Source organism: Coturnix japonica, chromosome 1, assembly GCF_054131305.1.
Source record: "Coturnix japonica strain WE chromosome 1, WE-NBRP24, whole genome shotgun sequence".
NCBI classification, from domain to species: domain Eukaryota; kingdom Metazoa; phylum Chordata; class Aves; order Galliformes; family Phasianidae; genus Coturnix; species Coturnix japonica.
In genome coordinates this window covers 54,431,879-54,445,611 of record NC_140663.1, presented here as the reverse complement: position 1 = coordinate 54,445,611, position 13,733 = coordinate 54,431,879, and the positions used below count along the sequence as shown (strand labels likewise).

Here is a 13,733-nt window from a genome sequence, read left to right as displayed (position 1 = left end):
TTTTTAGTGTTACATTAATGTTCACTTAGAGGCTGTGCTTCAGGGCTTAGTCTTGTCACAGTACGCAGTTCTGTAATCTCAAATTGCTGCCATGTCGTAGGGGCAAATTTTACAGCTTCTAAGTAGAAAATTGGGAGGTTTTTGCTAAGGGAAAGATCTATGTCTTTCTATAAGTCCTCCTCTGTTCTTTTCAGTTTTTCAATGTGATCAGTACATTTCAGCTGTGATCACAACACTTCTGCACAATGACAAATAGTGCTGTTGTTCACTGCAAGACTGGATGCTTGTGCTCTCCCAGTCCTGTTTTTGCATCTGTTTGAAGTGAACTGCCCTCTGGTGGGAGAGCATGGTAGGGAATGTCTTAGGTAGTGAACACATGAAGTCAATGCACTGCCATGTTTGGCCAAGAAAAACAGTATCTTAATGTAGATAAAAATTGCTATTGTATTAAGTCAGTGTTCAGTTAAATGAAAGTCTGCAGCTGCAAATGCTCTTGTTGAGGGACTTGACCCTTTACATTTCATGGCTTCCTTTATGCTGACAGTGGAGAGAAGTGCTGTATTTTCATGTTCCAATTGTGTGAGAAAGGGTATCTAACAGTACATTGAGAGAAATACTTCGCTGTTAAAACATAGATCATGCTGTAATTATTTATTCATTTGCATCTGTACTTAAGTCTGTATTTTTATTTTTTTTTTTAAACTTGTGATTCACCAGCTGCACAGGGTCAGATGTGTCCACTGTATGTGGTAAAATTAGCATTCTATGTTGCTATATCAGTACTATATGTTACTGTGCGTCAAGTTATACCAATTCCAGGACTGTCTGAAAGCTTGGACCCATCACATAACAGCATTTTAACAAGGTGGCTCCATCCTTACTTAATTTTGTCTTCAAATACAGAATTTGAAGCTAAAGGCTGAATCAAGTACAAACTGAGTGCCAAGTTTTGTTGGTTTGGACAATTGCCCCCTGAAAAAGAGCTCTTGGCCATGATTCAGTGATGGAGTTTGGCTTTCTGTGTCTGCAGCGTTCTGCAGAATTCCCAACTGGTGATAGCTCGTTGTCTGTTTACTCAAATGAATAGTTGCTTGCACTTAGATTTTGTTTCTATCTGTCCCCAATGTCTTTAACATGTATTGAAGAACGAATTGTCATACGTTGTTGAAGGGCTTTTGGAAAGGTGTGTATTGTGAAGCTCGCTTTCCTGCACTCACAACAGCAATCATACAAGAGTGTGGTTTGAGATTATTAGATTTGAGAAGAGCTAAGATATAAGGAATCTTCTTTCCCTTCCCATTCTTCTTTTTTAAACACTATCCATGTTATATAATGATCCAGTCAGTTCATTCTGAGCTATTGTTTTTCCCATGAAATAATTTTGCCAAAATTACTTCATCTAATGATGTGCTGGGAACATTCTGGAAGCAGCAGAATCCTTTGAAGACTGTTAAGGTCAATCTTGTGGGTTCTTGCATTAGTGTTAAATAGGAAACATTTTCTCCTGTAGTGGTCGTACCTGCTGTAGAAAAAAATGAAATGGTAAAGAAAAAAAAAAAGTCACTAGCAAACAGACGAACAATAATATTGGGGGCAGATTTCCTTACAACCTCCACTTGTGGGGAATTCTGCCCAGTTACATGTTGAATAAAAACAGTTGGTTTGTAAGTGAATTTTTGCACAATCAAAACTTAAGTCAAGTGGACCTTCCAGATTTTTCTTGTCATTTGTATGTTCCAGGGTGTCAAGCCCGCCAGCTTTGATAAAGTAGCAATCCCTGAAGTGAAGGAGATTATTGAGGGATGTATTCGGCAAAACAAAGGCGAAAGGTAAGCTTTCTTTCCAGTACTCATAGAGATATTACTTCTGTCTGAATCTGTAACTTGTTAATACCGGGTACAGTTAATTACTAGGGTCTGATGCAAGTTCGAATGTGAATATTACTTCAACAGGTTCTGTTCTCTGGTAGGTTCTCATTTAATGCTTGTTTTACAGCATTAGTGTAAGGAAAAGTGCAAGTGCTGTAGTAACCATCCATGTAAGTTTATTCAGAAATTCTACTGTTCTTAATAAAATTTTGATCTACTCAGTAGAATAGCATATGATGGTCTTTCCAAGTTACCACTTGAGATTAAATGGTTGGTTCCTTATTCTGAAGTCCTGTTCTATTTTGTTTTGTTTTTCCTTTTCTTTCCCTTTGATTCTATTGGCATTTATAGCTAGTTATTTTGAGGGCTCTTTTATAAGTTATTGATGCTTGTTTTCATTTAAATTTTTTGCAAGACTATTTTGGCTTGAAGTGATTAGCTTCAACCATTGCAGAAAATCTGTAGCTGTTCTCATGATTTATTAATGGATTTTGGTTTTTCTTCTGGTTTGATTTATTTGCTTACTTATTGTTGGGTTTAAGAATGCTTCAATCTTCTGTCTTTTTCTAGCTCTCATCACTATTCTATCCTGAGCCTGTTCTGTCAGTGTAGAGTTGCCTTCTATTAATTCTTGGAGTTTTAAATCTAATGGTGTTGCTGTGTACTTTTACCTTCAGTTCTTAAATGTTTAAAGCAATTGTGTACTTTTTTCCAATTCTGAGCTAATTTTCTCAGTGCTTGGCACTTCTTCCTTGCCTTTTATCTTAACCAGTTAGCTTTCAGACTACTGCTACTACTCTGTGAATATAAGAATATATTACTAATGTTTTTGTACTTTCTGAACAAAGATAGCTGTGCAAAGTAGTGCAAGGTGAAATGGTTGAAAACAGTACAAAATATGAAAGGTGCTTAACCATTGCTGAATTTACTAGATGAGACTTTTGTCAATATCTTTAAGGATTTGAAATAACATGTTTCATGACTGCTGAACTGATCTGGGGACTGAGTTGTGTGTCAGATCTTAATCTTCAGTAAAACCAAACTGTTCCTTCAAGGCTCATAATTTTAGGCAATGGGCACTGCTGATCAGTGTGCAACTTTTTCTTTTTTCCTAAATCTCTAGAGCTGTTGCTTTTTATTCCTTCATCATACTTTTAGATAGAAATCTGCATGATGAGCTGTCGAGTGGAAGAAAACGTGAAATGTTGACAGTAAATTTGGGAGATTGTCAGGCAAGGACATTCCTTAATATTTGATGAAAACCTAACAGTTTGTGTGCTTTCCACATTGTTTCCCCATCTGCTAGATATGCTATTAAGGACCTTTTGAATCATGCTTTCTTCCAAGAAGAGACTGGAGTACGGGTAGAACTAGCAGAGGAAGATGATGGAGAAAAAATTGCCATTAAACTCTGGTTGCGAATCGAAGACATCAAAAAACTTAAGGGCAAATATAAAGATAATGAGGCAATAGAATTTTCCTTTGACTTGGAGAGAGATGTCCCAGAGGATGTAGCACAGGAAATGGTAAGTGGTGACAGTCTTGCAAAACGTTGAAGTTAATGGCGTTCTTGACAGTCAGATGTCATCTATCAGCCTCTGCATTTACTGTTTCTGTCTAGAAGTAAAACTGCTTCAGAAGTCTGTGAATGAGTACTTAGTGCGAGACAGTGATAGCTTGTATTGTAGCACTACAGTAGTGGCTGTCTATGACAGTCTGAATTCTGTGAATATATCCTCCTTCAGGTGGAATCTGGCTATGTCTGTGAAGGGGATCACAAGACAATGGCGAAAGCTATCAAGGACAGGGTATCTTTGATTAAGCGAAAGCGAGAGCAGCGTCAGTTGGTGCGAGAAGAGCAGGAGAAGAAGCTTCAGGAAGAAGGTAGTCAGAAGCAGCAGCAGCTGGAGCAACAGCAACCCTCAAGTACTTCCCATGCAGGGTCAAAGCATCCTGTATCTGTCAGTGGTACTACTCCTGTCCCCAGTACTTCAGCATCTGTTTCTACTCAAGTGGAGCCTGAAGAACCAGAAGCTGATCAACACCAACAACTGCAGTTCCAGCAACCCAGTATATCTATTCTTTGTAAGTGTGTCAGTTGATTTCTTAAGGAACTCTTGCACTTACGCTATTTCACCTGCCCTTAGGGAGTCTGGAATCTGAATCCTTGTTAATATTTCTAAGGCAAAAAATGTTGCAGGCAGTTCAGATCATGGCTCTGTTTCTGAAAAAAACCCAACACTTCCTGTTCTACATACTAAACATGAGTAGATAAGTTAACACTCCTAACTCTTCCTCTTCTGCCATCCCAAAGTTAAAATTGGTATCTGAATAATGATATTAAGTGAGAAGTTCCATACCAGAATTTAGCAAGCAAATTATCTGTTCTGAGGTAATAGAAATTTTAAGTATTGTTATGCTTATTTTAGTTGCATCCGTCAGCTTGTACAATTGACTTGTTCTATACTTCTATGAAAAATAAAATACAAGTGAAAGGCAAACAAAACAATAAGCAAACCTGAAACATCATTCATGACAAAGTAGAATTTAGGTTTTTATTTCTAGTTCAACATTTAATAGGGAGGATAATTTACTGGCAAGTATATTTCTAAAGAACTCCTGAAATGGCTGTTTTTCATTAGTTAAGAGAATGCTTACTGGTAGGGAGTCGCTTAGTGTATTGGAGAAGAAAACTCATGGTTTTTGCACCACTGTAAATATCAGAAGAGGTAAAATGCTTATAAGGTCATTATGATGTGACACAAATGCAATCTAATATTTGATAGTAATACTTGAATTATGAATCCAGTCTGCAGTTCTTGAAATGCAAATTTTTATCTTTATTTTCTGTAGCTGATGGAGCAGTTGACAGTGGCCAAGGGTCATCTGTATATACTGAATCGTGTGTGAGCAGTCAACAGACTGTGTCATATGGTTCCCAGCATGACCAGCCAATCTCAACAGCTGCAGTCCAGGGGTATGCAGCTTCAGTTGGCCCAGTGCAGTCACAACAGCATGGAGGATATCAGCCACCTGCAGTGGTAAGCCGGAACTTTAAAGTACTGCAAATGCATGGAATTATGTAGTTGTGAGGGTTTTTGTTGTTGTTTGTTTTGTTTTTGTTTTCTTTCTCTGAAGGTGAGAAGAAAGTCTGCTAGGCTTTCTTTCATGTATGCTTTGCATGCAATACAAATTCTGCATGGGAGCATTAAAAATCCTATTTCTGCAAGGAGTCTGAAAGTAGTTCAGTAAAATACAAGGAAATATTTTTTCTTTAAAATAAAGCTTTTATTAAATCTTGAGTACACTTAAGCAGAATGTCAGGCTAGGATTTGTTATGGATGTAACATCCTCAGTACAAGGCTATCTCATGAAAATGAGCATTTCATCTCACTTGGGAAGGTGTTTTGTATATATGTGAAGTTACCAAATATTTAGCTATTGCTTTGATTTGAAGAAAGGATTAGAATAATTTAAGCTGCTGTTTTTAAGTATGAAATTGCTACGTATGTTCTGTGAGGCTTTGATTTACAGATTCTGCAGGTAAGTTCTTTTTAACTGTTATAGAATGCTGCATGTGAGTACTCCAGACTGAGAGGACCCCACATCCTTGTTCCCAATATTATTTCTAGCTTGTGTTGATTTGCTCATCAGTTGCCATGCGTATTCCTTGTCCCTGGAAAGTCTGCACTGGGCACAAATACTTCTCCTACTATGTTCATTTGTGTGGCCCTTTTATTTTGGTACGTTCTTCCCTTGGTATGTTTTAAATCAGAGTACAAGAACATTCAGAAGTCTATTCCAGAACTGGAGTAGAACTTCTGCTATTCTTATATTGTCTTCAGTGGTTCCCTTGTTGTTTTGTTTTTGTTTTTCTAAACAAAAATCTAAACCTAAGGCAGAGATATCTTATAGAGTGCTAACGCCATACAGGGAGATAATGTGACAGTCAGGATTTAAGAGTCCTCACATTTTTTGCTGCCTGTGCTTGTGGACTTGATTACAAAATTGGCGTTCCTAGCTTTTTGGAAAACATGCTGGATTCAGTCATAACCTGTAGTTTTGTGGTACTGCTGGTCCTTGGGCAAATGAGTTTGCAAGCCCTCAAAATAAGTTCCTGCGCTGGTTAAGCCATATTTTGATGTGTGAGTATGTCTTGGACTAGAAACCGATTACTTCCTTGGGATGGCTAGCTTCCAGGTTGAAAGACCATAACCTTTTGAGAGAGGTTGGGAAAACAAGCTCACTACAAATGTGTAGTCAAGCTGTTCAGTTAAATCCTAAGATGTGCTTATGCTCTGATGACAACAGCCGTACCAGAAGGTTAACAGAATGGAGTAGAACGCTACAAGAACTACTAAGAGTTTGTTGGGAAGACAGGATGACAAGTCAAAATGAAAATGACAACTGGAGAAATGACCTTTAAAAGAAGTAGAATGCATTTCAATCAGGATGAGAGCAAGTTTCATGCCTAAGCAGGAAAAATCAGCTACACAAGTACAGGATGAGCAACAACTCACTAGGCAGCAATTCCACCACTAAAAGGAAGGGTCAGGGATTATACTGGACCACAAGCTGGACATGGTCAAAAACATCATGCTGTTGTGAAAAAGACAAACATCATGTTCCCTGAAGTAGTTCTGCTCTTGTTGGCCATTGTTAAGTCTATTCTGGACACTCTGCCTGATGAAGGAAGTTGGGAGTGAATGGGGAGAGAATTCAGAGGCAAGTGACAAAAAACACCAAGAATACAGAAAACAAGGTTTATGTGGAAAGACTAAAGGAGCTAAGTCTGTGGTAGATGAGCTTGAGGATAGAGAAAGATGTAGAGGCCACCATAACATATGTAGGGGTTAATCAGATCACAACATTGTTGTCTGTTATAACAAAAACAATAAGCTTAAATTGCAGCAAGGAATTCTTGTTTAGAAAATGATTTTTTTTCCAACCAGAAAGGTCAGTTGCATATTGTAGATTCTGTCACTGGAGCTGTTTCTGAACAGGCTTGATGTCAGGAACGACATGTGTAACCAGTCCTGAGTAGGACCAAGTGAAGAATGAGGGTAAAATGTTTAACCTTTTGAGGTTCCTGATGTCCTTTAAAATACTGAGCAGTCTAGCAAGATTTTTCATATCAGAAATGCTTTAAATTAGATCTCTACTAGATATCTTGACTTTATTTTTTTCTCAGTTATCTATTTGATTTCAATTATCTTTAGAAATTACATCCAAAAGAGGGGCATATATTTTTAGAGAAAGAAATGGTTCAGTTAAAAGCTGCTCCTCTAAAACATATTTTCCCCTACCATTCTGAAAACGAACAAAAATACCCCAAACCAGACAAAAAGCTAATTCTGATTCAGTCAGTTGGGTTGAATTTTGACCTGTGGCTTTCTGTCTTGAGGCAAGATTACAATATCCTTGATACTTTCATTGGCCCAGTGTCTGGAAAATGCTTGTCTAAGACTAATCTAACTAAATTTTCCATGTATTCAAACAGCTTTTTCCACAACTCTTTTGTAGACTGTTTAATGCTAAAATTAATGTAATTTTTCAGTTAATAAAGAACCTGCTGAAACCTCTTAGTTCACTTGATTCAGGGAGTTGCCAAAGCAAAAAGACTGGTGAGGCGATAGATGTAAGCGCACATGCACCACTAAACTAAGAATGAATGAAAGGCCATCAACAATGTAAGGTTTTTATTAGTCACATTTTTAAATGTAGTGAATACTCTATATTTAGGGCCACATTGGTGGTCCCAAAGAAAATATTCTTTCTTATCTGTTCTGCCTTTCACATGCTTCTTATAAGGGCACTAGGGAACTACACTTACTGTTTAGTAACCTAAAGCAAACTTAAATTGTCAGAGGTGCACATATCCTGTTCTTGGTGTATGTCAACATTCATCTGGCATTCTCATATCTTCTTGCATACATAGTAGTCAGTATTGGGCCTATCATTGTGTGTCTGCATTTCTTTTCTATCATTACAATTTTTGCTGGTTTTGTTTTTAATTTTTCTTTTGAGGTGTTCAATTTTTAACTTTTGTTTTCCTCCTTTAGCCTCAACGTGGTCGTAGCATGTCAGTTTGTGTTCCCCACCTTCCTGCTCTTCCCTCTATGTCCTGCATCCCTCTCAGTGCTCCTTGCACCCCACCACCAGCGCTGTCTGCACCTCTCTCTCCTTTCTACCTTCGGACTGTCCCTGAAGAAACCTTTGCAGAAAAGCTTTCTAAAGCCTTGGAAAGTGTCCTGCCCATGCACTCTGCCTCTCCACGCAAGCATCGACGCTCCAGCCTGCCCTCCCTCTCTGTCAGTCCTGTATGTGTTTCCATTTGCCTCCCAGCACAGTAAGATAAGTTATCATTAAATACATCCTGGGCATCAGGCATCTATAAATTGAGAAAAGGAAAAGATGATTCTTCCTCATTTCTGGGCTGCTAGCTTGTTGTTGTTGTTTTTCTGTTATTGTGTATTGAGAAGCAATACACTTAAAAACCTGATCAGTGTTTGACCACATATTTTGTATTTTGGGAAAGTGTAAATATAAATTAGTCAGCTGTAGCACAGAAGTTAAAGGGAAAGCTAGTTCTTATCCTCTAAAGTCAGAAGACTGTTTTTCATTTTCCAACTTCCAAGCATTGAATGTTAATTAAGCCCTGCTCAAAACAGCCAGCTTTTAAGGCTTAGTTGTTGTGGCTGGTTTTTCAGAAGCTCTAGCTTGCTATGGAAGTGATAGTAGAAATTTAGAATATGATCACTTTTGAGGAGTCTTACTTTTTAATCGTTGCCACTTTAGCTGCTTCTTGGTGGGAAGAAGCCATATTTTCGTGTGTTTCAAAAGGTCACTTACATGACAGCTTGCAAGAAAGCAAGTAGCCCGTTTACAGTTTTTGGCTTTTATTTATGTAAAATAAGCTTTGGGGAACTTTTGTCTGCAATTGAAGTATATAGAACTAACTTTCATAACATAGGAAGAGTTCTTTAGGATTACTGGAGTGGGACCTTCTTCTTACTATTGGTCAGTATGGAAATTTGCTGCTGCTTTTCCGGAAGATAAGATGAGAAAGAAACAGAACAATGTGCAAAAGGCAATTTGAAAAAGTTGAAAGTAGCTCTTGTCTTCAAGACAGTACATTTGCTGCTGACTCTTACAATTTTTCCTTTAGTGTCAACAATACTTTCTTTTAGTGTACTGTAGACAAAGATGAAAAAGATGCAGCATTGCTAAATTGTTTAGTATTCTGTAGAGCTTGTTAGTTTAATTTTCCCCAGCAAACTTTAGACGAGCCTAATCGGTAGTAATGCATCATAAGAAGTGGAACTGCTTGAGGTCTTTGACAAACCTGTGAACGTTTTGTTGTCCAGGAAAAAATAAAGTTGATTTGTTTCAGTGTCTGCTAATTTCTTATGTGGAAGGGTATGATGCAAATGGATCAAAATGATCAAAACGGATGACTGAATTTGATGGAATCTGAAGACACTGCATTTCTATCAGATTTCTTTTCAATATTTTTTATGCGTAGGATGGTATGGTTCAGTCTTGTCTTGTAAAGCATTTTTGTTTAGCTCTCTGGATACAGTACGGAGCACCCTCCTGACAGGACACCAGCACCGTGTTTTTTACATTAGTTAGTATTAAGTTTTCATACCATTTTAATCTTCCAGATGTGAATTAGAGCCCTTGTGTTATTACTGCTATCAAGTTCTGAATTTTTATATGCCCATATGGCAGTAACGTCTGGAGTTAGATTGGATTTCAAGCAATGACTGCAGCGAATAGCCCATGACGATAAATTTCATTCCATTGTCAGGAGCAAAACTGATATTCACATTTACTGAGTGGTTGGGGTTGGACTGGAAAAGCAGCTTTAACTCAAGCAAATGTTTCCATTTGTAGTCATGCCTGCCGTGGATGTATTTAATGGATATTTACAACTCATCTAATTTTCCTAAGTATTGTATGTTTTTGACCATGAATTGAGTAGTCATTCTATAAAGTTACTTCACAGAACTGCCTAGTGAACTGTGCATGTTAATGTGCTTTCACTTTTAATGTATGAATTACTTGTCTTGTTCATGTCAATACAGCCTCAGCATCCGCGTGGGGGAACACCAACGTTCCCAGATTCACAGATATTTTTCCCAACCGTTCATGAACGGCCGGTGTCTTTCTCACCACCACCTGTCTGCCCGCCGAAGGTGGCAGTTGCTCAGCGCCGCAAGAGCACTTCATTTTTGGAAGCCCAAACTTGCCACTTCCAGCCATTGCTGAAGACTGGCCAGAGTTTAGTCCCACCTGGTGGTAGTCCCACCAATTGGACACCAGAGGCATTGGTTATGCTGGGCACAACATCTCATAGAGTCGCTGGAGAGCCTCTGCATGTGCAAGTTAACCCTGTGTTTGAGCCAGCTCCTGTACAGAGTGACTATAGATCTGGACCAACACCTCCAGAGGATGCTCACTACAGAATGCATCCAGAAGCTGTATATTTGGTGGGCATGCACTATCCGTCACAGGTATCGGAGCAGTATGATCAAGTAGCTTATAACTCACACGTGACTGAACAACATTTGAAGCAGGTCTCTGAGTCAAAGCATGTGCAAGGTGGTCCTCCACAAAGCTCTGTGTTTGACTATCAATCGGGGCAAGCATTCCTGGCAAGACATGTTCAGAACCTGAGGCTGGATGCTGGGTTGAGTCCCCTTTCTCCATTATCCAGTGTTTCAGCTCCTCTGAGTGCAGATCCTGCTCAGATGACGTTCCATCAGGTATTTGTTCCTCACTCTGCCCCAGCTGTGCTCTCTCACAGCGGTGATGGCAGAACAAGCTGTGTTTTTGAGTTCCATGTGCACACACCAAGTTCTGCTTCAGCAGAAGGGGCAGCTTTACCCCAGCGGGTCTTCAGAAGTCGCCGGGGCTCAATGGAGACCAGTCAAGAGGAATCCACTCAAGGCATAGGGTTGCATGGTCGGCTTCAGCCCGTGACAGAGGAACATTATAACTATCTTGGTCCTGATTTAGCAGGTCCCAGAGGGGGCTCTGCCAGTCGGAGCTGGCCAGAAGGAAGCCCAGAATACTCCAGTGATTCCTCACAGCTGACTTCCTCTGACACTGGCGATTTCCAGTCTCCTCCCCCTACAGGGGGGCCATCTGCTTTTGGTTCAGACTTCTCATTGCCCATTGTTCAGTTGCCTCAGAAGGTACTGCAAGAGTCACAGCTCTTCATCTGCTTCCCACAGGGAGCCTCAACTCAGCAGGCCTTGTCCACCTCGCTTTCATCAGGACCACCTGCACACTATCCTCAGGTTACAGGAGCAAACCCTTCCAGAATTTCTCTGCTTTTTATAAATCATACTTTGCACTTAAAGAGGAGCCTTGCTCTAATTTAGAACCACATGGAGCAAGTATCTTAGCATTCATGGGGGAGTCTTTAAGTCAGTAGTCTACTAGGATCTCTTTAACAGGTTGCAATTAAAGGATGAGACATCAGCAGCCCCTCAGTCTATGTTCAGCTTTGGGTGATGTGTTGGTATGGCTTATGTGTTAAGAATAACAAATGGGCAGTGTTCTTTTGGATTAGATACTGTTTTGGAAAGAGATAGCTGAAGTACCAAATTGGCTTTTCAGCAATGGGTTTAATGAAATGAATCTTCCATGCAGTTTGTATTGGTAATGATACTAAAACTTGCTTTGTATTTCAATTCCCGCTCCTCAGCTGTTTGATTAGAATGTTTTGAAGCTGAACATTTGTATGAATAACGTTTCATTGGACAACAAGTTAACTTGGTGACTCTCGAAAGCTGAAAGAGCTTTTTCTAAGCTTGGGGGAAGGAAGTGGGAAGAGAGGAATCAAGGGCAGTGTATATGCACGTAAACTGATAAGTGCCTTTGCAGGATTAATCAAAGAAACTGAACAAACTGAGTAGTTAACTAGTGGCACAAATGATTCTTAATATAGGCTTTGCTTCCTTATAAGCCTAGAATATGGTGTCTTTTTTAGAAAGGAAAATCTGAGGTGTGAAGTTTAGCTGGAGATGTGTTCTGTTTGTGTATGGTAAATTCCATTGCAGTTGTCATTGCAGTGTCATTCAGTAATGCATTTGTACACCACAGATGTGAGGTGTACATGTATACTGTATCTGTACTTATGTTCTGAAACTCATGAGAAGATGGTTCTCTTTTTTTTTAGTGGAAAGAGAGGCTTTACTTTAAGTAAACATCTCTTACTCCTTCTGTTTTTGAAATTAAGGATTCTAATACTCTAGCTATTAAGCTATAAGCAACGTTGTGATTCCTCTACAAGAAAGAGCCTTTTTGTGCTTTATTGTGGTAAGATAAAGAATTAAGTACTTAAATCTTTCTGTATGGGATGCTGGTTTTTGGCTTTATTTGTTGTTTGTTTGTTGGTTTTTTTTCCTTCTATTTTTTTAATAAGCTGAAACAGCTTAATCATTAATGCAATAGGTAGCAATTTCTGTTGCTTAGGAGAACTTGTGGAGTGAAACTGCTATGCAGGAAGTTTGAAAGTTACTTGGAGACTGTTTCTCCATAAACATATTTTGCTAAACTTCAAGTGATTTGTAATGAATGGAAAATACATCTGGAAATCATAATAAGAGATTCAGATTAATTTTACAGAACGTAAGTTCCAGAACTGCTTATCTAATTCATTGGAAGATCAGAAGGTAAAGGCTCAAACTGAATCAATATGAAGAGAGATTGTTTCAATGGGATACAGGACATGTTTATATTCTAACCAATAAGGGTCTCAAATCTTGTGAACGAAGAAAAAAAAAAAAATGGTTCTTTTCATTGATGGCATTCTTTTCTTGAAGCTTTTGTAATTAAAAGAATGCATTTTAGATATATATATATATTTTCCTAATAAGCTTCTGCTAGCTGAATATTCAATCCATTCAGAAATTTTAGTAGATACTCTTAATATGATACCTATGCACCAGATGTTTCTTAGGAAGTCAATTAGTTTACAGGTGGTGCATGCTTAGGAAGCTTAGTGGAGATCTTTGTCCAACTGTCTCCAAGATCTAGCCAAAGAATGTTCAAAAACAGTGGTGAAAATCCATTCCATTTTCCTTTGCATCTTTCACAATCATTGATATGCCACTCATCCATTTTTTTTCGTTGCTTATCCATTCAGATCTCTGTCTTAGGTAGAACGTGGTCCCCACATTCTTCTGTATCTAATTGTTAGCTGATAGCTGGTCTGGAAATGATTTTTAATTTGGATTTTGATAAGCCTCTCTAAAGAAACAGATTAAATATACATGTATTGAGTTCTATTATTGGTATGTATATTTTTGACCTTTATAATCAGCTTTGTTTTTTTCTAGCTTCTCTTATCCTTTTCACTTAACTGTGTTCAGAGCAGTTGTAAAGGTAAATTTTAATGCCTGTATTTCCAGTTACCATACATACCAAAGCATCCTGTTCTTAACGTGTCATCAGTAGAGGAAGAAGCTGGTAGGCTGATCTGTCTTGTTTTGAGGGGCATCGGGGATGCAAAGACTTTGTTTTCATGAAAAAATTAAAATAGAGCCTGGTTCTTTTCCAGCTTGCACTACTTTGCTCTGATTTTTGTAGTGGAATGCGGCCAAACTGCTAGTCTAAAAAGAACAGCTACAAACCTATTACAAGCAGATCACTTCAGGCAGAATTTACTTTAACTGCTTGCTGCAGAAGCCACATGGTTTTGTATTTTTCTTTAAAAGATGACACTTGGTCCTTTTTTTCCTTATAGACACAAGTACAAGGCCAGTCATCTTCAAGCAGTACATCGGTACCATCTCAGCCTACGCAACACACGCAGCAGGTATGATCATTTGTTAAACTAGGGAGTAAAAT

The 13,733-nt window shown here is 38.6% G+C and overlaps 1 protein-coding gene across 38 annotated transcripts in view; it reads left to right on the top strand.

The window, feature by feature from the left end:
* WNK1 (WNK lysine deficient protein kinase 1) overlaps positions 1 to 13,733 on the top strand; it is a 96,522-nt gene that overhangs the window by 50,399 nt on the left and 32,390 nt on the right. For 21 of the 38 annotated variants that reach the window (XR_014936173.1, XM_085520869.1, XM_085520859.1 and 18 more), the window contains 7 exons: positions 1,741 to 1,829; positions 3,175 to 3,394; positions 3,614 to 3,953; positions 4,722 to 4,909; positions 7,931 to 8,188; positions 9,959 to 11,176; positions 13,630 to 13,701. Coding sequence is in view for 37 of the 38 variants with exons in the window: in XM_085520869.1 (XP_085376995.1) it covers positions 1,741 to 1,829; positions 3,175 to 3,394; positions 3,614 to 3,953; positions 4,722 to 4,909; positions 7,931 to 8,188; positions 9,959 to 11,176; positions 13,630 to 13,701 (2,385 nt within the window). In the remaining variant the exon portion in view is untranslated. The remainder of the gene's footprint in view (positions 1 to 1,740; positions 1,830 to 3,174; positions 3,395 to 3,613; positions 3,954 to 4,721; positions 4,910 to 7,930; positions 8,189 to 9,958; positions 11,177 to 13,629; positions 13,702 to 13,733) is intronic. The other 17 variants (XM_085520929.1, XM_085520927.1, XM_085520919.1 and 14 more) reach the window with 4 other exon arrangements.